General features: G+C 57.8%; 1 protein-coding gene across 4 annotated transcripts in view; it reads left to right on the forward strand.

Moving 5' to 3' along the window:
- The first annotated feature begins 2581 nt into the window (after positions 1-2581).
- The window catches only part of EMC3 (ER membrane protein complex subunit 3), a 71213-nt gene continuing 51546 nt past the window's right edge, over positions 2582-22248 (forward strand). Inside the window, exons 1-4 of one of the 4 annotated variants that reach the window (XM_040406762.1) lie at positions 2582-2706; positions 5248-5428; positions 6814-6871; positions 6976-7069. In XM_040406762.1, coding sequence (XP_040262696.1) covers positions 5274-5428; positions 6814-6871; positions 6976-7069 — 307 coding nt within the window. In that variant the 5' untranslated portion in view covers positions 2582-2706; positions 5248-5273. Of the gene's footprint in view, positions 2735-5247; positions 5429-6813; positions 6872-6975; positions 7070-22248 lie in introns of all 4 variants that reach the window. The other 3 variants (XM_040406763.1, XM_040406761.1, XM_040406764.1) reach the window with 3 other exon arrangements.

Genomic DNA, 22248 nt, shown 5'->3' on the forward strand with positions numbered 1-22248 from the left:
TAAGAGCAGTGAGACTATGGACTCTATACTGTAAGAGCAGTGAGACTATGGACTCTTTACTGTAAGAGCAGTGAGACTATGGACTCTATACTGTAAGAGCAGTGAGACTATGGACTCTATACTGTAAGAGCAGTGAGTCTATGGACTCTTTACTGTAAGAGCAGTGAGACTATGGACTCTATACTGTAAGAGCAGTGAGACTATGGACTCTTTACTGTAAGAGCAGTGAGACTATGGACTCTATACTGTAAGAGCGGTGAGACTATGGACTCTTTACTGTAAGAGCGGTGAGACTATGGACTCTTTACTGTAAGAGCAGTGAGACTATGGACTCTTTACTGTAAGAGCAGTGAGACTATGGACTCTTTACTGTAAGAGCGGTGAGACTATGGACTCTTTACTGTAAGAGCGGTGAGACTATGGACTCTTTACTGTAAGAGCAGTGAGACTATGGACTCTTTACTGTAAGAGCAGTGAGACTATGGACTCTTTACTGTAAGAGCAGTGAGACTATGGACTCTTTACTGTAAGAGCAGTGAGACTATGGACTCTTTACTGTAAGAGCAGTGAGACTATGGACTCTTTACTGTAAGGGCAGTGAGACTATGGACTCTTTACTGTAAGAGCAGTGAGACTATGGACTCTTTACTGTAAGAGCAGTGAGACTATGGACTCTTTACTGTAAGAGCAGTGAGACTATGGACTCTTTACTGTAAGAGCAGTGAGACTATGGACTCTATACTGTAAGAGCAGTGAGACTATGGACTCTGTACTGTAAGAGCAGTGAGACTATGGACTCTTTACTGTAAGAGCAGAGAGACTATGGACTGGGAGGGGAGGGGGCAGAGGAGTCAGGGGGGGGGAGGTGAGGGGTGGGGCTGAGGAGTCTTGGGGGAAGGGAGGGGGGGACAGAGGAGTCTGGGGGAAGGGAGGGGGGACAGAGGAGTCTGGGGGAAGGGAGGGGGGACAGAGGAGTCTGGGGGAAGGGAGGGGGGACAGAGGAGTCTGGGGGAAGGGAGGGGGGAAAGAGGAGTCTGGGGGAAGGGAGGGGGGACAGAGGAGTCTGGGGGAAGGGAGGGGGGACAGAGGAGTCTGGGGGAAGGGAGGGGGGACAGAGGAGTCTGGGGGAAGGGAGGGGGGACAGAGGAGTCTGGGGGAAGGGAGGGGGGGACAGAGGAGTCTGGGGGAAGGGAGGGGGGACAGAGGAGTCTGGGGGAAGGGAGGGGGGACAGAGGAGTCTGGGGGAAGGGAGGGGGGACAGAGGAGTCTGGGGGAAGGGAGGGGGGACAGAGGAGTCTGGGGGAAGGGAAGGGGGACAGAGGAGTCTGGGGGAAGGGAAGGGGGGATATAGTAGTCGGGGGGGGGGGGGGAACAGAGGAATCTGGGGGGGAACAGAGAAGTCTGGGGGGGAACAGAGGAGGCTGGGGGGGACAGAGGAGTCTGGGGGGGACAGAGGAGTCTGGGGGGGACAGAGGAGTCTGGGGGGGACAGAGGAGTCGGGGTGGGGTGGGGGGGAACAGAGGAGTCTGGGTGGGGGGAACAGAGGAGTCTGGGTGGGGTGGGGGGGAACAGAGGAGTCTGGGTGGGGTGGGGGGGAACAGAGGAGTCTGGGTGGGGGGGGACAGAGGAGTCTGGGTGGGGTGGGGGGGAACAGAGGAGTCTGGGTGGGGGGAACAGAGGAGTCTGGGTGGGGTGGGGGGGGACAGAGGAGTCTGTGGGGGGGGGGGGGGGGGGGGGGGGGGTAAGAGGAGTCTGGGGGGTGGGTGTGGACAGAGGAGTCTTGGGGGTGGGTGGAGGGGGGGACAGAGGAGTCTTGGGGGTGGGTGGAGGGGGGGACAGAGGAGTCTTTGGGGTGGGTGTGGTGGTTCAGGAGTCTGGGGGGTGGGTGGAGGGGGGGACAGAGGAGTCTTGGGGGGGTGGGTGGGACAGAGGAGTCTTGGGGGTGGGTGGAGGGGGGACAGAGGAGTCTTGGGGGGTGGTGAGGGGGGGACAGAGGAGTCTTGGTGGGAGGTGAGGAGGGGACAGAGGAGTCTTGGGGGTGGTGAGGGGGGGACAGAGGAGTCTTTGGGGTGGGTGTGGTGGTTCAGGAGTCTGGGGGGTGGGTGGAGGGGGGGACAGAGGAGTCTTGGGGGGGTGGGTGGGACAGAGGAGTCTTGGGGGTGGGTGGAGGGGGGACAGAGGAGTCTTGGGGGGGAGGTGAGGGGGGGACAGAGGAGTCTTGGTGGGAGGTGAGGAGGGGACAGAGGAGTCTTGGGGGGGAGGTGAGGGGGGACAGAGGAGTCTGGGTGTGTGGGGGGGGGGCGGACGGAGGGGTCTGGGGGGGGGGGGGCATAGCAGTCTGGCGTGGGGGAGGTAGAGGAGTTTGGGGGAGGGGTCATGTGACCAGATCCCATAATCAAATGCGGCCCGATGAAAGGAAACAATGGCGGCGGCGGGCAGGGTCTGTTTCTTTATTACCATGGCTACGGACGGATGCCCGGAGAGTCCATAACCTGAGCCCCGCCCTCTTCCGCCTCACGTACAATGTGATTGATCAGAGTACGAGTCATGCTAAGCCAGTGAATAATTGACAGGCGGACGAACCAATCAGCGTGCAGGTGTGCGTGCTGAGCAGCCAATCGGGTGCAGGTTTGGGTGGCAGCGAAGCGTCTCCTCCGGCGGCCGGCGAGCGGAGGATCGTGTGTGCGGTAATAGTGCGTCTCCCCGGAAAGTATTCACACCCCGGGATTGTGAGGTCATAGAATGTCCCGTATTCCATCACCATTATTACATCATACAGGGCTGTAGAGAAGTATTCACACCCGGGGGTGAGGTCTTATCCGTCATCATACAGGGCTGTAGAGTAGTATTCACACCCGGGGGTGAGGTCTTATCCGTCATCATACAGGGCTGTAGAGAAGTATTCACACCCGGGGGTGAGGTCTTATCCATCGTCATACAGGGCTGTAGAGAAGTATTCACACCCGGGGTGAGGTCTTATCCGTCGTCATACAGGGCTGTAGAGTAGTATTCACACCCTGTTGTCTCCGAGGACCGGGCCATTTTGTGTCCTGCAGACTTGTCTGAGATGTTTGTGGAGGAGCCGCTCTGTTAGTTAAAGGGGTCTTCTGGTATTTTTTTTACTGATGATCTCTCCTCAGGATGGACCGGCCCTCAGGATGGACCTGCCCTTCAGGATGGACCCGCCCTCAGGATGGACCCGCCCTCAGGATGGACCCGCCCTCTGGATGGACCCGCCCTCTGGATGGACCCGAGCTCAGGAAGGACCCGAGCTCAGGATGGACCGGCCCTCAGGATGGACCGGCCCTCAGGATGGACCTGCCCTCAGGATGGACCTGCCCTCAGGATGGACCTGAGCTCAGGATGGACCTGCCCTCAGGATGGACCTGCCCTCAGGATGGACCTGCCCTCAGGATGGACCTGCCCTCAGGATGGACCTGCCCTCAGGATGGACCTGCGCTCAGGATGGACCTGCCTTCAGGATGGACCTGCCCTCAGGATGGACCTGCCCTCAGGATGGACCGGCCCTCAGGATGGACCTGCCCTCAGGATGGACCTGCCCTCAGGATGGACCTGCGCTCAGGATGGACCTGCGCTCAGGATGGACCTGCCTTCAGGATGGACCTGCCCTCAGGATGGACCTGCCCTCAGGATGGACCTGCGCTCAGGATGGACCTGCCCTCAGGATGGACCTGCCCTCAGGATGGACCTGCGCTCAGGATGGACCTGCGCTCAGGATGGACCTGCCCTCAGGATGGACCTGCCCTCAGGATGGACCTGCCCTCAGGATGGACCTGCCCTCAGGATGGACCTGCGCTCAGGATGGACCTGCGCTCAGGATGGACCTGCGCTCAGGATGGACCTGCGCTCAGGATGGACCTGCGCTCAGGATGGACCTGCGCTCAGGATGGACCTGCCCTCAGGATGGACCTGCCCTCAGGATGGACCTGCCCTCAGGATGGACCTGCGCTCAGGATGGACCTGCGCTCAGGATGGACCTGCGCTCAGGATGGACCTGCGCTCAGGATGGACCTGCGCTCAGGATGGACCTGCGCTCAGGATGGACCTGCCCCCAGGATGGACCTGCCCCCAGGATGGACCTGCCCCCAGGATGGACCTGCCCCCAGGATGGACCTGCGCTCAGGATGGACCTGCGCTCAGGATGGACCTGCCCTCAGGATGGACCTGCCCTCAGGATGGACCTGCCCTCAGGATGGACCTGCCCTCAGGATGGACCTGCGCACGAGATAGAGATGTGTTCCAGACTGACACGCATCAGCTCCGGTCATACACAGCATCGCGCATCCTTCCGGTCATGCGCACCACCACAACCCAGCGCTTCAGCCTCCGGACGGCCGGGAACTCGGCAGAAGGATCCTCCCACATACTTTTGGCGGTCTTTTTGTCATTACCCTCGGGGTATAAATACCCCACACATGCAGATTCTATGCAATATGCTCCTGATGAAGGGACGTGCCTCTCCCGAAACGCGTTGATTTTTATACTACAATAAAGACAACTGAGCAGAAGCCCCTTGTGATTGGCTGCCTTCATCTTGTAACAGGCTGGGGGGGTGGGGTTACAGGTGTGTTGTCCCGCCCCCTCGTGGAGTACCAGTCTCCGATACTTCTGTATTTGATGTGATACAGGTATCTTTATACTCACTCTTACGTTTATGCTCTATATATATATATTATATTTACCTGCTGTATATCGGCTCCACGGAGGACGGCCCCTGGACACCAAGCATTTCTTCTACTATTACACATACACTATCTACAGGTATTGGCGCTCGCTTCGGGTTTTCAGGAATAGGCGGATTTGGGTGGCATCTACCATTAACCCTCCCATCTCCTTCTATCAGCCTCTACACTACACTTACTCCCACCATCCTCTGACGGGTCTTCTGGACTCATTTCCACTAGATCCGATTAACCCTCAAACCCTCTTTCATCTCTCAGGATAGGTCACCAGTATGTGATCAGTGAGGGTCCGACACCCGGGACCCCCGCCCATCAGCCTTCTGTCTGCTCACCAAGCACAGCGCCGTCCATTGTGTAGTGGCCGTGCTTGGTATCGCACTCGGCCCCCTTCTCTTCTATAGGGTGAGCTGCACCACTGACAGCTGATGGGCGGGGGTCCCGGGCGTCAGACCCCCCAATCACATACTGGTGGACTATCCTGAACCCTTTTTCTGACATGGTGACTTGCTGGCACCAGTAACGCTCCGTGTCTTCTTCCTTCCAGACCCTTGTCTTGGAATCGCAGTTGCCATGTCGGGCCCCGAGCTGCTCCTGGACTCCACCATCCGCCTGTGGGTGGTGCTGCCCATCGTCTTCATCACCTTCTTTGTCGGCATGATCCGCCATTATGTCTCCATCCTGCTGCAGAGTGACAAGAAGCTGACACAGGAGCAGGTGGCTGACAGGTGAGTGCTGGCCCCACCCCCTCGCTGACAGGTGAGTGCTGGCCCCACCCCCTCGCTGACAGGTGAGCGCTGGCCCCACCCCCTCACTGACGGGTGAGCGCTGGCCCCACCCTCTCGCTGACAGGTGAGCGCTGGCCCCACCCTCTCGCTGACAGGTGAGCACTGGCCCCACCCTCTCGCTGACAGGTGAGCGCTGGCCCCACCCCCTCGCTGACAGGTGAGCTCTGGCCCCACCCCCTCGCTGACAGGTGAGCTCTGGCCCCACCCTCTCGCTGACAGGTGAGCGCTGGCCCCACCCTCTCGCTGACGGATGAGCGCTGGCCCCACCCTCTCGCTGACGGGTGAGCGCTGGCCCCACCCTCTCGCTGACGGGTGAGCGCTGGCCCCACCCTCTCGCTGACGGGTGAGCTCTGGCCCCACCCTCTCGCTGACGGGTGAGCGCTGGCCCCACCCTCTCGCTGACGGATGAGCGCTGGCCCCACCCTCTCACTGACGGGTGAGCGCTGGCCCCACCCTCTCGCTGACAGGTGAGCGCTGGCCCCACCCTCTCGCTGACAGATGAGCGCTGGCCCCACCCTCTCGCTGACAGGTGAGCGCTGGCCCCACCCTCTCGCTGACAGGTGAGCGCTGGCCCCACCCCCTCGCTGACAGGTGAGCGCTAGCCCCATCCCCTCGCTGACAGGTGAGCGCTGGCCCCACCCCCTCGCTGACAGGTGAGCTCTGGCCCCACCCTCTCGCTGACAGGTGAGCGCTGGCCCCACCCTCTCGCTGACAGGTGAGCGCTGGCCCCACCCTCTCGCTGACGGGTGAGCGCTGGCCCCACCCTCTCGCTGACGGGTGAGCGCTGGCCCCACCCTCTCGCTGACGGGTGAGCGCTGGCCCCACCCTCTCGCTGACAGGTGAGCTCTGGCCCCACCCTCTCGCTGACAGGTGAGCTCTGGCCCCACCCTCTCGCTGACAGGTGAGCGCTGGCCCCACCCTCTCGCTGACAGATGAGCGCTGGCCCCACCCTCTCGCTGACAGATGAGCGCTGGCCCCACCCTCTCGCTGACGGGTGAGCGCTGGCCCCACCCTCTCGCTGACGGGTGAGCGCTGGCCCCACCCTCTCGCTGACGGGTGAGCGCTGGCTCCACCCTCTCGCTGACGGGTGAGCGCTGGCCCCACCCTCTCGCTGACAGATGAGCGCTGGCCCCACCCTCTCACTGACGGGTGAGCGCTGGCCCCACCCTCTCGCTGACGGGTGAGCGCTGGCCCCACCCTCACGCTGATGGGTGAGCGCTGGCCCTGCCTATGACATGAGTTTCTCAGAGCTCCGCCCCTATGAGCAGGTGTTATCTTTGCGGCCTCGTGATAAGTTTGTGACCCCCTCGCCGTCTCTCTTTCAGTCAGGTGCTGATTCGAAGCAGAATTCTCAGAGAAAATGGCAAATACATTTCCAAGCAGGTAAGTGTCCGTGTGCCGTGGTAGTTCCCAGTGGACGACACGCAGGGTTCACATACTTCAGTGATGTCCGGGCCACGCCCCTTACGCCTCCTTTTCTCTTCCAGTCTTTTCTGATAAGGAAATTCTACTTCAACAACGCGGAAGACGGATTCTTCAAGAAGACGAAGAGGAAGGTGGTGCCCCCCTCCCCCATGACAGGTGTGCCTCCCCCTCACTGCCCCCCTCCCCCATGACAGGTGTGCCTCCCCCTCACTGCCCCCCTCCCCCATGACAGGTGTGCCTCCCCTCACTGCCCCCCTCCCCCATGACAGGTGTGCCTCCCCTCACTGCCCCCCTCCCCCATGACAGGTGTGCCTCCCCTCACTGCCCCCCTCCCCCATGACAGGTGTACCTCCCTTACTGCCCCCCTCCCCCATGACAGGTGTTCCTCCCCCTCACTGCCCCCCTCCCCCATGACAGGTGTGCCTCCCCCTCACTGCCCCCCTCCCCCATGACAGGTGTGCCTCCCCCTCACTGCCCCCCTCCCCCATGACAGGTGTGCCTCCCCTCACTGCCCCCCTCCCCCATGACAGGTGTTCCTCCCCCTCACTGCCCCCCTCCCCCATGACAGGTGTTCCTCCCCCTCACTGCCCCCCTCCCCCATGACAGGTGTGCCTCCCCCTCACTGCCCCCCTCCCCCATGACAGGTGTGCCTCCCCCTCACTGCCCCCCTCCCCCATGACAGGTGTGCCTCCCCTCACTGCCCCCCTCCCCCATGACAGGTGTGCCTCCCCCTCACTGCCCCCCTCCCCCATGACAGGTGTGCCTCCCCCTCACTGCCCCCCTCCCCCATGACAGGTGTGCCTCCCCCTTACTGCCCCCCTCCCCCATGACAGGTGTGCCTCCCCTCACTGCCCCCCTCCCCCATGACAGGTGTGCCTCCCCTCACTGCCCCCCTCCCCCATGACAGGTGTGCCTCCCCCTCACTGCCCCCCTCCCCCATGACAGGTGTGCCTCCCCCTCACTGCCCCCCTCCCCCATGACAGGTGTGCCTCCCCCTCAATGCCCCCCTCCCCCATGACAGGTGTTCCTCCCCCTCACTGCCCCCCTCCCCCATGACAGGTGTGCCTCCCCCTCACTGCCCCCCTCCCCCATGACAGGTGTTCCTCCCCCTCACTGCCCCCCTCCCCCATGACAGGTGTGCCTCCCCCTCACTGCCCCCCTCCCCCATGACAGGTGTGCCTCCCCCTCACTGCCCCCCTCCCCCATGACAGGTGTGCCTCCCCCTCACTGCCCCCCTCCCCCATGACAGGTGTGCCTCCCCCTCACTGCCCCCCTCCCCCATGACAGGTGTGCCTCCCCCTCCCCCATGACAGGTGTTCCTCCCCCTCACTGCCCCCCTCCCCCATGACAGGTGTGCCTCCCCCCTCACAGCCCCCCTCCCCCATGACAGGTGCGCCTCCCCCTCCCCCATGACAGGTGTGCCTCCCCCTCACTGCCCCCCTCCCCCATGACAGGTGTGCCTCCCCCTCACTGCCCCCTCCCCCATGACAGGTGTGCCTCCCCCTCACTGCCCCCCTCCCCCATGACAGGTGTGCCTCCCCCTCACTGCCCCCCTCCCCATGACAGGTGTGCCTCCCCCCTCAATGCCCCCCTCCCCCATGACAGGTGCGCCTCCCCCTCCCCCATGACAGGTGTGCCTCCCCCTCACTGCCCCCCTCCCCCATGACAGGTGTGCCTCCCCCTCACTGCCCCCTCCCCCATGACAGGTGTGCCTCCCCCTCACTGCCCCCCTCCCCCATGACAGGTGTGCCTCCCCTCACTGCCCCCCTCCCCCATGACAGGTGTGCGTCCCCCCTCACTGCCCCCCTCCCCCATGACAGGTGCGCCTCCCCCTCCCCCATGACAGGTGTGCCTCCCCCTCACTGCCCCCCTCCCCCATGACAGGTGTGCCTCCCCCTCACTGCCCCCTCCCCCATGACAGGTGTGCCTCCCCCTCACTGCCCCCCTCCCCCATGACAGGTGTGCCTCCCCCTCACTGCCCCCCTCCCCATGACAGGTGTGCCTCCCCCCTCAATGCCCCCCTCCCCAATGACAGGTGTGCCTCCCCCTCACTGCCCCCCTCCCCCATGACAGGTGTTCCTCCCCCTCACTGCCCCCCTTCCCCATGACAGGTGTGCCTCCCCCTCACTGCCCCCCTCCCCCATGACAGGTGTGCCTCCCCCTCACTGCCCCCCTCCCCCATGACAGGTGTGCCTCCCCCTCACTGCCCCCCTCCCCCTTGACAGGTGTGCCTCCCCCTCACTGCCCCCCTCCCCCATGACAGGTGTGCCTCCCCCTCACTGCCCTCCTCCCCCATGACAGGTGTGCCTCCCCCTCACTGCCCCCCTCCCCCATGACAGGTGTGCCTCCCCCTCACTGCCCCCCTCCCCCATGACAGGTGTGCCTCCCCCTCACTGCCCCCCTCCCCAATGACAGGTGTGCCTCCCCCTCACTGCCCCCCTCCCCAATGACAGGTGTGCCTCCCCCTCACTGCCCCCTCCTCCATGACAGGTGTGCCTCCCCCTCCCCCATGACAGGTGTTCCTCCCCCTCACTGCCCCCCTCCCCCATGACAGGTGTGCCTCCCCCCTCACAGCCCCCCTCCCCCATGACAGGTGCGCCTCCCCCTCCCCCATGACAGGTGTGCCTCCCCCTCACTGCCCCCTCCCCCATGACAGGTGTGCCTCCCCCTCACTGCCCCCCTCCCCATGACAGGTGTGCCTCCCCCCTCAATGCCCCCCTCCCCAATGACAGGTGTGCCTCCCCTCACTGCCCCCCTCCCCCATGACAGGTGTGCGTCCCCCCTCACTGCCCCCTCCCCCATGACAGGTGCGCCTCCCCTCACTGCCCCCCTCCCCCATGACAGGTTTGCCTCCCCCTCCCCCATGACAGGTGCGCCTCCCCCTCACTGCCCCCCTCCCCATGACAGGTGTTCCTCCCCCTCACTGCCCCCCTCCCCCATGACAGGTGTGCCTCCCCCTCCCCCATGACAGGTGCGCCTCCCCTCACTGCCCCCCTCCCCAATGACAGGTGTGCCTCCCCCTCACTGCCCCCCTCCCCCATGACAGGTGTGCCTCCCCCTCCCCCATGACAGGTGTGCCTCCCCCTCCCCCATGACAGGTGTGCCTCCCCCTCCCCCATGACAGGTGCGCCTCCCCTCACTGCCCCCCTCCCCATGACAGGTGTGCCTCCCCCTCACTGCCCCCCTCCCCCATGACAGGTTTGCCTCCCCCTCCCCCATGACAGGTGCGCCTCCCCCTCACTGCTCCCCTCCCCATGACAGGTGTTCCTCCCCCTCACTGCCCCCCTCCCCCATGACAGGTGTGCCTCCCCCTCCCCCATGACAGGTGCGCCTCCCCCTCACTGCCCCCCTCCCCATGACAGGTGTTCCTCCCCCTCACTGCCCCCCTCCCCCATGACAGGTGTGCCTCCCCCTCCCCCATGACAGGTGCGCCTCCCCTCACTGCCCCCCTCCCCAATGACAGGTGTGCCTCCCCCTCCCCCATGACAGGTGTGCCTCCCGCTCCCCCATGACAGGTGTGCCTCCCCCCTCACTGCCCCCTCCCCCATGACAGGTGTGCCTCCCCCTCACTGCCCCCCTCCCCATGACAGGTGCGCCTCCCCCTCCCCCTCCCCCATGACAGGTGTGCCTCCCCCCTCACTGCCCCCCTCCCCCATGACAGGTGTGCCTCCCCCCTCACTGCCCCCCTCCCCATGACAGGTGTGCCTCCCCCTCACTGCCCCCCTCCCCCATGACAGGTGTGCCTCCCCCTCACTGCCCCCCTCCCCCATGACAGGTGCGCCTCCCCCTCACTGCCCCCCTCCCCCATGACAGGTGTGCCTCCCCCTCCCCCATGACAGGTGCGCCTCCCCTCACTGCCCCCCTCCCCAATGACAGGTGTGCCTCCCCCTCACTGCCCCCCTCCCCCATGACAGGTGTGCCTCCCCCTCCCCCATGACAGGTGTGCCTCCCCCTCCCCCATGACAGGTGCGCCTCCCCTCACTGCCCCCCTCCCCAATGACAGGTGTGCCTCCCCCTCACTGCCCCCCTCCCCCATGACAGGTGTGCCTCCCCCTCCCCCATGACAGGTGTGCCTCCCGCTCCCCCATGACAGGTGTGCCTCCCCCCTCACTGCCCCCTCCCCAATGACAGGTGTTCCTCCCCCTCACTGCCCCCCTCCCCCATGACAGGTGCGCCTCCCCCTCCCCCATGACAGGTGTTCCTCCCCCTCACTGCCCCCCTCCCCATGACAGGTGCGCCTCCCCCTCCCCCATGACAGGTGTGCCTCCCCCCTCACTGCCCCCCTCCCCCATGACAGGTGCGCCTCCCCTCACTGCCCCCCTCCTACATGACAGGTGTGCCTCCCCCTCCCCCATGACAGGTGTGCCTCCCCCTCCCCCATGACAGGTGCGCCTCCCCCTCACTGCCCCCCTCCCCCATGACAGGTGTGCCTCCCCCCTCACTGCCCCCCTCCCCATGACAGGTGTGCCTCCCCTCACTGCCCCCCTCCCCATGACAGGTGCGCCTCCCCCTCACTGCCCCCCTCCCCCATGACAGGTGTGCCTCCCCTCACTGCCCCCCTCCCCCATGACAGGTGTGCCTCCCCCTCACTGCCCCCCTCCCCCATGACAGGTGTTCCTCCCCCTCCTCAATGACAGGTGTTCCTCCCCCCTCACTGCCCCCTCCCCCATGACAGGTGTGCCTCCCCCTCACTGCCCCCCTCCCCCATGACAGGTGTGCCTCCCCTCACTGCCCCCCTCCCCCATGACAGGTGTGCCTCCCCTCACTGCCCCCCTCCCCCATGACAGGTGCGTCTCCCCCTCCCCAATGACAGGTGCGCCTCCCCCTCCCCAATGACAGGTGCGCCTCCCCCCTCACTGCCCCCCTCCCCAATGACAGGTGTGCCTCCCCCTCCCCCATGACAGGTGCGCCTCCCCTCACTGCCCCCCTCCCCATGACAGGTGTGCCTCCCCCTCACTGCCCCCCTCCCCAATGACAGGTGTTCCTCCCCCTCACTGCCCCCCTCCCCAATGACAGGTGTTCCTCCCCCTCACTGCCCCCCTCCCCCATGACAGGTGCGCCTCCCCCTCCCCCATGACAGGTGCGCCTCCCCTTACTGCCCCCTCCCCCATGACAGGTGTGCCTCCCCCTCACTGCCCCCTCCCCGATGGCAGGTGTGCCTCCCCCTCACTGCCCCCCTCCCCCATGACAGGTGTGCCTCCCCCATGACAGGTGTGCCTCCCCCTCACTGCCCCCCTCCCCCATGACAGGTGTGCCTCCCCGCTCACTGCCCCCTCCTCCATGACAGGTGTGCCTCCCCCTCACTGCCCCCTCCTCCATGACAGGTGTGCCTCCCCCTCACTGCCCCCTCCTCCATGACAGGTGTGCCTCCCCCTCACTGCCCCCTCCCCCATGACAGGTGTGCCTCCCCCCTCACTGCCCCCCTCCCCAATGACAGGTGTGCCTCCCCCTCCCCCATGACAGGTGCGCCTCCCCTCACTGCCCCCCTCCCCATGACAGGTGTGCCTCCCCCTCACTGCCCCCCTCCCCCATGACAGGTGTGCCTCCCCTCACTGCCCCCCTCCCCATGACAGGTGTGCCTGCCCCTCCCCCATGACAGGTGCGCCTCCCCTCACTGCCCCCCTCCCCATGACAGGTGTACCTCCCCCTCACTGCCCCCCTCCCCCATGACAGGTGTACGTCCCCCTCACTGCCCCCCTCCTCCATGACAGGTGTTCCTCCCCCTCACTGCCCCCCTCCCCCATGACAGGTGTGCCTACCCCTCCCCCATGACAGGTGTTCCTCCCCCCTCACTGCCCCCCTCCTCCATGACAGGTGTTCCTCCCCCCTCATTGCCCCCCTCCCCCATGACAGGTGTGCCTCCCCCTCACTGCCCCCCTCCCCCATGACAGGTGCGCCTCCCCCTCCTCCATGACAGGTGTGCCTAGATTGTTAGCTCCTGATCTCCATGGGAGGTGTAGTAGATTGTTAGCTCCTGTGCTCCATGGGAGGTGTAGTAGATTGTTAGCTCCTGATCTCCATGAGAGGTGTAGTAGATGGTTAGCTCCTGATCTCCATGGGAGGTATAGTAGATTGTTAGCTCCTGATCTCCATGGGAGGTGTAGTAGATTGTTAGCTCCTGATCTCCATGGGAGGTGTAGTAGATGGTTAGCTCCTGATCTCCATGGGAGGTGTAGTAGATGGTTAGCTCCATGGGAGGTGTAGTAGATTGTTAGCTCCTGATCTCCATGGGAGGTGTAGTAGATTGTTAGCTCCTGCGCTCCATGGGAGGTGTAGTAGATTGTTAGCTCCTGATCTTTATGGGAGGTGTAGTAGATTGTTAGCTCCTGCGCTCCATGGGAGGTGTAGTAGATGGTTAGCTCCTGATCTCCATGGGAGGTGTAGTAGATTGTTAACTCCTGTGCTCCATGGGAGGTGTAGTAGATGGTTAGCTCCTGATCTCCATGGGAGGTGTAGTAGATTGTTAGCTCCTGATCTCCATGGGAGGTGTAGTAGATTGTTAGCTCCTGATCTCCATGGGAGGTGTAGTAGATTGTTAGCTCCTGCGCTACCTGGGAGGTGTAGTAGATGGTTAGCTCCTGATCTCCATGGGAGGTGTAGTAGATTGTTAGCTCCTGTGCTCCATGGGAGGTGTAGTAGATGGTTAGCTCCTGCGCTCCATGGGAGGTGTAGTAGATTGTTAGCTCCTGATCTCCATGGGAGGTGTAGTAGATTGTTAGCTCCTGATCTCCATGGGAGGTGTAGTAGATGGTTAGCCCCTGTGCTCCATGGGAGGTGTAGTAGATGGTTAGCTCCTGATCTCCATGGGAGGTGTAGTAGATTGTTAGCTCCTGATCTCTATGGGAGGTGTAGTAGATTGTTAGCTCCTGATCTCCATGGGACGTGTAGTAGATTGTTAGCTCCTGCGCTCCATGGGAGGTGTAGTAGATTGTAAGCTCCTGATCTCCATGGGAGGTGTAGTAGATGGTTAGCTCCTGATCTCCATGGGAGGTGTAGTAGATTGTTAGCTCCTGATCTCCATGGGAGGTGTAGTAGATTGTTAGCTCCTGCGCTCCATGGGAGGTGTAGTAGATTGTTAGCTCCTGCGCTCCATGGGAGGTGTAGTAGATTGTTAGCTCCTGATCTCCATGGGAGGTGTAGTAGATTGTTAGCTCCTGTGCTCCATGGGAGGTGTAGTAGATTGTAAGCTCCTGATCTCCATGGGAGGTGTAGTAGATGGTTAGCTCCTGATCTCCATGGGAGGTGTAGTAGATGGTTAGCTCCTGCGCTCCATGGGAGGTGTAGTAGATTGTTCGCTCCTGATCTACATGGGAGGTGTAGTAGATTGTTAGCTCCTGATCTCCATGGGAGGTGTAGTAGATTGTTAGCTCCTGCGCTTCATGGGAGGTGTAGTAGATTGTTAGCTCCTGATCTCCATGGGAGGTGTAGTAGATTGTTAGCTCCTGATCTCCATGGGAGGTGTAGTAGATGGTTAGCTCCTGATCTCCATGGGAGGTGTAGTAGATTGTTAGCTCCTGATCTCCATGGGAGGTGTAGTAGATTGTTAGCTCCTGTGCTCCATGGGAGGTGTAGTAGATTGTTAGCTCCTGATCTCCATGGGAGGTGTAGTAGATTGTTAGCTCTTGTGCTCCATGGGAGGTGTAGTAGATTGTTAGCTCCTGATCTCCATGGGAGGTGTAGTAGATTGTTAGCTCCTGATCTCCATGGGAGGTGTAGTAGATTGTTAGCTCCTGATCTCCATGGGAGGTGTAGTAGATTGTTAGCTCCTGCGCTCCATGGGAGGTGTAGTAGATTGTTAGCTCCTGATCTCCATGGGAGGTGTAGTAGATTGTTAGCTCATGATCTCCATGGGAGGTGTAGTAGATGGTTAGCTCCATGGGAGGTGTAGTAGATTGTTAGCTCCTGATCTCTATGGGAGGTGTAGTAGATGGTTAGCTCCTGTGCTCCATGGGAGGTGTAGTAGATGGTTAGCTCCTGATCTCCATGGGAGGTGTAGTAGATTGTTAGCTCCTGATCTCCATGGGAGGTGTAGTAGATTGTTAGCTCCTGATCTCCATGGGAGGTGTAGTAGATTGTTAGCTCCTGCGCTCCATGGGAGGTGTAGTAGATTGTTAGCTCCTGATCTCCATGGGAGGTGTAGTAGATTGTTAGCTCCTGATCTCCATGGGGGGTGTAGTAGATGGTTAGCTCCTGTGCTCCATGGGAGGTGTAGTAGATTGTTAGCTCCTGATCTCCATGGGAGGTGTAGTAGATTGTTAGCTCCTGCGCTCCATGGGAGGTGTAGTAGATTGTTAGCTCCTGATCTCCATGGGAGGTGTAGTAGATTGTTAGCTCCTGATCTCCATGGGAGGTGTAGTAGATGGTTAGCTCCATGGGAGGTGTAGTAGATTGTTAGCTCCTGATCTCTATGGGAGGTGTAGTAGATGGTTAGCTCCTGTGCTCCATGGGAGGTGTAGTAGATGGTTAGCTCCTGATCTCCATGGGAGGTGTAGTAGATTGTTAGCTCCTGATCTCCATGGGAGGTGTAGTAGATTGTTAGATCCTGATCTCCATGGGAGGTGTAGTAGATTGTTAGCTCCTGCGCTCCATGGGAGGTGTAGTAGATTGTTAGCTCCTGCGCTCCATGGGAGGTGTAGTAGATTGTTAGCTCCTGATCTCCATGGGAGGTGTAATAGATTGTTAGCTCCTGTGCTCCATGGGAGGTGTAGTAGATTGTAAGCTCCTGATCTCCATGGGAGGTGTAGTAGATGGTTAGCTCCTGATCTCCATGGGAGGTGTAGTAGATGGTTAGCTCCTGCGCTCCATGGGAGGTGTAGTAGATTGTTCGCTCCTGATCTACATGGGAGGTGTAGTAGATTGTTGGCTCCTGTGCTCCATGGGAGGTGTAGTAGATTGTTAGCTCCTGATCTCCATGGGAGGTGTAGTAGATTGTTAGCTCCTGATCTCCATGGGAGGTGTAGTAGATTGTTAGCTCCTGTGCTCCATGGGAGGTGTAGTAGATTGTTAGCTCCTGTGCTCCATGGGAGGTGTAGTAGATTGTTAGCTCCTGATCTCCATGAGAGGTGTAGTAGATTGTTAGCTCCTGTGCTCCATGGGATGTGTAGTAGATTGTTAGCTCCTGATCTCCATGGGAGGTGTAGTAGATTGTTAGCTTCTGATCTCCATGGGAGGTGTAGTAGATTGTTAGCTCCTGCGCTCCATGGGAGGTGTAGTAGATTGTTAGCTCCTGATCTCCATGGGAGGTGTAGTAGATTGTTAGCTCCTGATCTCCATGGGAGGTGTAGTAGATGGTTAGCTCCATGGGAGGTGTAGTAGATTGTTAGCTCCTGATTTCTATGGGAGGTGTAGTAGATGGTTAGCTCCTGTGCTCCATGGGAGGTGTAGTAGATGGTTAGCTCCTGATCTCCATGGGAGGTGTAGTAGATTGTTCGCTTCTGATCTCCATGGGAGGTGTAGTAGATTGTTAGCTCCTGATCTCCATGGGAGGTGTAGTAGATTGTTAGCTCCTGCGCTCCATGGGAGGTGTAGTAGATTGTTAGCTCCTGCGCTCCATGGGAGGTGTAGTAGATTGTTAGCTCCTGATCTCCATGGGAGGTGTAGTAGATTGTTAGCTCCTGATCTCCATGGGAGGTGTAGTAGATGGTTAGCTCCTGTGCTCCCTGGGAGGTGTAGTAGATTGTTAGCTCCTGTGCTCCATGGGAGGTGTAGTAGATTGTTAGCTCCTGCGCTCCATGGGAGGTGTAGTAGATGGTTAGCTCCTGATCTCCATGAGAGGTGTAGTAGATGGTTAGCTCCTGATCTCCATGGGAGGTATAGTAGATTGTTAGCTCCTGATCTCCATGGGAGGTGTAGTAGATTGTTAGCTCCTGATCTCCATGGGAGGTGTAGTAGATTGTTAGCTCCTGATCTCCATGGGAGGTGTAGTAGATGGTTAGCTCCATGGGAGGTGTAGTAGATGGTTAGCTCCTGATCTCCATGAGAGGTGTAGTAGATGGTTAGCTCCTGATCTCCATGGGAGGTGTAGTAGATGGTTAGCCCCTGATCTCCATGGGAGGTGTAGTAGATGGTTAGCTCCTGTGCTCCATGGGAGGTGTAGTAGATTGTTAGCTCCTGTGCTCCATGGGAGGTGTAGTAGATTGTTAGCTCCTGCGCTCCATGGGAGGTGTAGTAGATGGTTAGCTCCTGTGCTCCATGGGAGGTGTAGTAGATTGTTAGCTCCTGCGCTCCATGGGAGGTGTAGTAGATGGTTAGCTCCTGTGCTCCATGGGAGGTGTAGTAGATGGTTAGCTCTGTTAGACAAGTCCTAACACTAAATACTACCTGTTATGCGCCATAATGATTGGATATTGGACCCACTCTGCCTTTTTCCATTTTTTGTGCCAAAATGGCCTCCATTACAAGGGATGCAGGTACCCACATGCATGCTAAGCCCACTCCATACCCTTCCTGGTGCTAGACAGCTTCCAATGAATGTAGTGAGAGCAGCTACAGCTTTATACTGAAAGTAATTAAAATCACCCTATGGGGCAGACAGGCTGATTAGGAGCGCACGACTCGCCGGAGCGCCACATCTCCAGCATTGTAAATCTGCAAGAAAAGGGGGTTAGTCAGCACCTCCCAGGTGCACGCCGCCATGGCAAAGACCTAGAGGGAAAAAAGAGACAATGCAGCAGCACTCTGCAAATCAGACAAAGTACAGCAATGCTTACAAAAATTGTTGTGCTTTGTCTGATTTGCAGAGTGCTGCTGCATTGTCTCTTTTTTTCCCATGGGAGGTGTAGTAGATGGTTAGCTCCTGATCTCCATGGGAGGTGTAGTAGATTGTTAGCTCCTGATCTCCATGGGAGGTGTAGTAGATGGTAAGCTCCTGATCTCCATGGGAGGTGTAGTAGATTGTTAGCTCCTGATCTCCATGGGAGGTGTAGTAGATTGTTAGCTCCTGATCTCCATGGGAGGTGTAGTAGATGGTTAGCTCCTGATCTCCATGGGAGGTGTAGTAGATGGTTAGCTCCTGTGCTCCATGGGAGGTGTAGTAGATTATTAGCTCCTGTGCTCCATGGGAGGTGTAGTAGATTGTTAGCTCCTGTGCTCCATGAGAGGTGTAGTAGATTGTTAGCTCCTGCGCTCCATGGGAGGTGTAGTAGATTGTTAGCTCCTGATCTCCATGGGAGGTGTAGTAGATTGTTAGCTCCTGTGCTCCATGAGAGGTGTAGTAGATTGTTAGCTCCTGATCTCCATGAGAGGTGTAGTAGATTGTTAGCTCCTGATCTCCATGGGAGGTGTAGTAGATGGTTAGCTCCTGTGCTCCATGGGAGGTGTAGTAGATTGTTAGCTCCTGTGCTCCATGAGAGGTGTAGTAGATTGTTAGCTCCTGATCTCCATGGGAGGTGTAGTAGATTGTTAGCTCCTGTGCTCCATGGGAGGTGTAGTAGATTGTTAGCTCCTGATCTTTATGGGAGGTGTAGTAGATTGTTAGCTCCTGCGCTCCATGGGAGGTGTAGTAGATGGTTAGCTCCTGATCTCCATGGGAGGTGTAGTAGATTGTTAGCTCCTGTGCTCCATGGGAGGTGTAGTAGATGGTTAGCTCCTGATCTCCATGGGATTTGTAGTAGATGGTTAGCTCCTGATCTCCATGGGAGGTGTAGTAGATTGTTAGCTCCTGATCTCCATGGGAGGTGTAGTAGATTTTTAGCTCCTGATCTCCATGGGAGGTGTAGTAGATGGTTAGCTCCTGCGCTCCCTGGGAGGTGTAGTAGATGGTTAGCTCCTGATCTCCATGGGAGGTGTAGTAGATTGTTAGCTCCTGTGCTCCATGGGAGGTGTAGTAGATGGTTAGCTCCTGCGCTCCATGGGAGGTGTAGTAGATTGTTAGCTCCTGATCTCCATGGGAGGTGTAGTAGATTGTTAGCTCCTGATCTCCATGGGAGGTGTAGTAGATGGTTAGCCCCTGTGCTCCATGGGAGGTGTAGTAGATTGTTAGCTCCTGATCTCCATGGGAGGTGTAGTAGATGGTTAGCTCCTGCGCTCCATGGGAGGTGTAGTAGATTGTTAGCTCCTGTGCTCCATGGGAGGTGTAGTAGATTGTTAGCTCCTGATCTCCATGGGAGGTGTAGTAGATGGTTAGCTCCTGTGCTCCATGGGAGGTGTAGTAGATGGTTAGCTCCTGATCTCCATGGGAGGTGTAGTAGATTGTTAGCTCCTGATCTCCATGGGAGGTGTAGTAGATTGTTAGCTCCTGATCTCCATGGGAGGTGTAGTAGATTGTTAGCTCCTGCGCTCCATGGGAGGTGTAGTAGATTGTTAGCTCCTGCGCTCCATGGAAGGTGTAGTAGATTGTTAGCTCCTGATCTCCATGGGAGGTGTAGTAGATTGTTAGTTCCTGATCTCCATGGGAGGTGTAGTAGATTGTTAGCTCCTGATCTCTATGGGAGGTGTAGTAGATGGTTAGCTCCTGTGCTCCATGGGAGGTGTAGTAGATTGTTAGCTCCTGATCTCCATGGGAGGTGTAGTAGATTGTTAGCTCCTGATCTCCATGGGAGGTGTAGTAGATTGTTAGCTCCTGTGCTCCATGGGAGGTGTAGTAGATTGTTAGCTCCTGATCTCCATGGGAGGTGTAGTAGATTGTTAGCTCCTGCGCTCCATGGGAGGTGTAGTAGATTGTTAGCTCCTGATCTCCATGGGAGGTGTAGTAGATTGTTAGCTCCTGATCTCCATGGGAGGTGTAGTAGAGGGTTAGCTCCATGGGAGGTGTAGTAGATTGTTAGCTCCTGATCTCCATGGGAGGTATAGTAGATTGTTAGCTCCTGCGCTCCATGGGAGTTGTAGTAGATGGTTAGCTCCTGTGCTCCATGGGAGGTGTAGTAGATTGTTAGCTCCTGTGCTCCATGGGAGGTGTAGTAGATTGTTAGCTCCTGTGCTCCATGGGAGGTGTAGTAGATTGTTAGCTCCTGTGCTCCATGGGAGGTGTAGTAGATTGTTAGCTCCTGCGCTCCATGGGAGGTGTTGTAGATTGTTAAATCCTGTGCTCCATGGGAGGTGTAGTAGATTGTTAGCTCCTGTGCTCCATGGGAGGTGTAGTAGATGGTTAGCTCCTGATCTCCATGGGAGGTGTAGTAGATGGTTAGCTCCTGATCTCCATGGGAGGTGTAGTAGATGGTTAGCTCCTGATCTCCATGGGAGGTGTAGTAGATGGTTAGCTCCTGATCTCCATGGGAGGTGTAGTAGATTGTTAGCTCCTGATCTCCATGGGAGGTGTAGTAGATTGTTAGCTCCTGCGCTCCATGGGAGGTGTAGTAGATTGTTAGCTCCTGATCTCCATGGGACGTGTAGTAGATTGTTAGCTCCTGCGCTCCATGGGAGGTATAGTAGATGGTTAGCTCCTGCGCTCCATGGGAGGTATAGTAGATGGTTAGCTCCTGTGCTCCATGGGAGGTGTAGTAGATGGTTAGCTCTGTTAGACGGGTCCTAACACTAAATACTACCTGTTATGCGCCATAATGACCGCCATAAAATTCAGGGAGTATTGGACCCACTCTGCCTTTTACCATTTTTTGTGCCAAAATGGCCTCCATTACAAGGGATGCAGGTACCAACATGCATGCTGAGCCCACTCCATACCCTTCCTGGTGCTAGACAGCTTCCAATGAATGTAGTGAGAGCAGCTACAGCTTTATACTGAAAGTAATTAAAATCAGCCTATGGGGCAGACAGGCTGATCAGGATCGCACGACTCGCCGGAGCGCCACATCTCCAGCATTGTAAATCTGCAAGAAAAGGGGGTTAGTCAGCACCTCCCAGGTGCACGCCGCCATGGCAAAGACCTAGAGGAAAAAAAGAGACAATGCAGCAGCATTCTGCAAATCAGACAAAGTACAGCAATGCTTACAAAAATTGTTGTGCTTTGTCTGATTTGCAGAGTGCTGCTGCATTGTCTCTTTTTTTCACATGGGAGGTGTAGTAGATTGTTAGCTCCTGCGCTCCATGGGAGGTGTAGTAGATTGTTAGCTCCTGTGCTCCATGGGAGGTGTAGTAGATGGTTAGCTCCTGATCTCCATGGGAGGTGTAGTAGATTGTTAGCTCCTGATCTCCATGGGAGGTGTAGTAGATGGTTAGCTCCTGATCTCCATGGGAGGTGTAGTAGATTGTTAGCTCCTGCGCTCCATGGGAGGTGTAGTAGATGGTTAGCTCCTGATCTCCATGGGAGGTGTAGTAGATTGTTAGCTCCTGATCTCCATGGGAGGTGTAGTAGATTGTTAGCTCCTGATCTCCATGGGAGGTGTAGTAGATTGTTAGCTCCTGATCTCTATGGGAGGTATAGTAGATTGTTAGCTCCTGATCTCTATGGGAGGTGTAGTAGATTGTTAGCTCCTGATCTCCATGGGAGGTGTAGTAGATTGTTAGCTCCTGATCTCCATGGGAGGTGTAGTAGATTGTTAGCTCCTGATCTCTATGGGAGGTGTAGTAGATTGTTAGCTCCTGATCTCCATGGGAGGTGTAGTAGATTGTTAGCTCCTGTGCTCCATGGGAGGTGTAGTAGATTGTTAGCTCCATGGGAGTTTTATAGGAACCTCTGTTCTTTTGTCATAAAAGCCGTTTCAACTGTTTGAATATTGGGGGTAATTTTTGGACAAGATGGCTCTAGCGTGTTCTTAAGGGTCCTTGCTGTACGAAAGGTTAGAGTGGCTTTTTTAGGACATTCTTACCTAAAATGGGGTCTTTTTGTATTAATGTTTCGTTAAGATGTTTAGAATTGTAACGTGTTATTAAGTTGAAATTCTGGGCGTTTTCTTTTTCAATTTTTCTTGGTGTCTTTTGTGGGGCAGATTTCGGGCCTTCCTTTTGGTTCTCGGCTGTGATTCTTTCAACTGAATCCTCTGTTACTTTCTTAGGGGCCTTTCTCTTTCAACCTGGAACTTTTACCTAATTCTTTTTATCTGACGGTCTGGGATATTTTTCTTCTATTTTTGATGATCTTAAAATCAAAATAGTTATTAGCATCTATGCTTTTAAAATGCGTCTTTTGTTGATATTTGATTCTTTACTATCGCTAAGTGTGCAGTGTCCGGGTTTGGGGGCTGGCTTCTCCACTCTCCTCCCTGAGACGAGGTATAGGGCTGGCTTCTCCACTCTCCTCCCTGAGACGAGGTATAGGGCTGGCTTCTCCACTCTCCTCCCTGAGACGAGGCATAGGGCTGGCTTCTCCAGTCTCCGCCCTGAGACGAGGCATAGGGCTGGCTTCTCTAGTCTCCTCCCTGAGACGAGGTATAGGGCTGGCTTCTCCACTCTCCTCCCTGAGACGAGGTATAGGGCTGGCTTCTCCACTCTCCTCCATGAGA

Source organism: Bufo bufo, chromosome 9 (assembly GCF_905171765.1).
Source record: "Bufo bufo chromosome 9, aBufBuf1.1, whole genome shotgun sequence".
Classification (NCBI taxonomy): domain Eukaryota; kingdom Metazoa; phylum Chordata; class Amphibia; order Anura; family Bufonidae; genus Bufo; species Bufo bufo.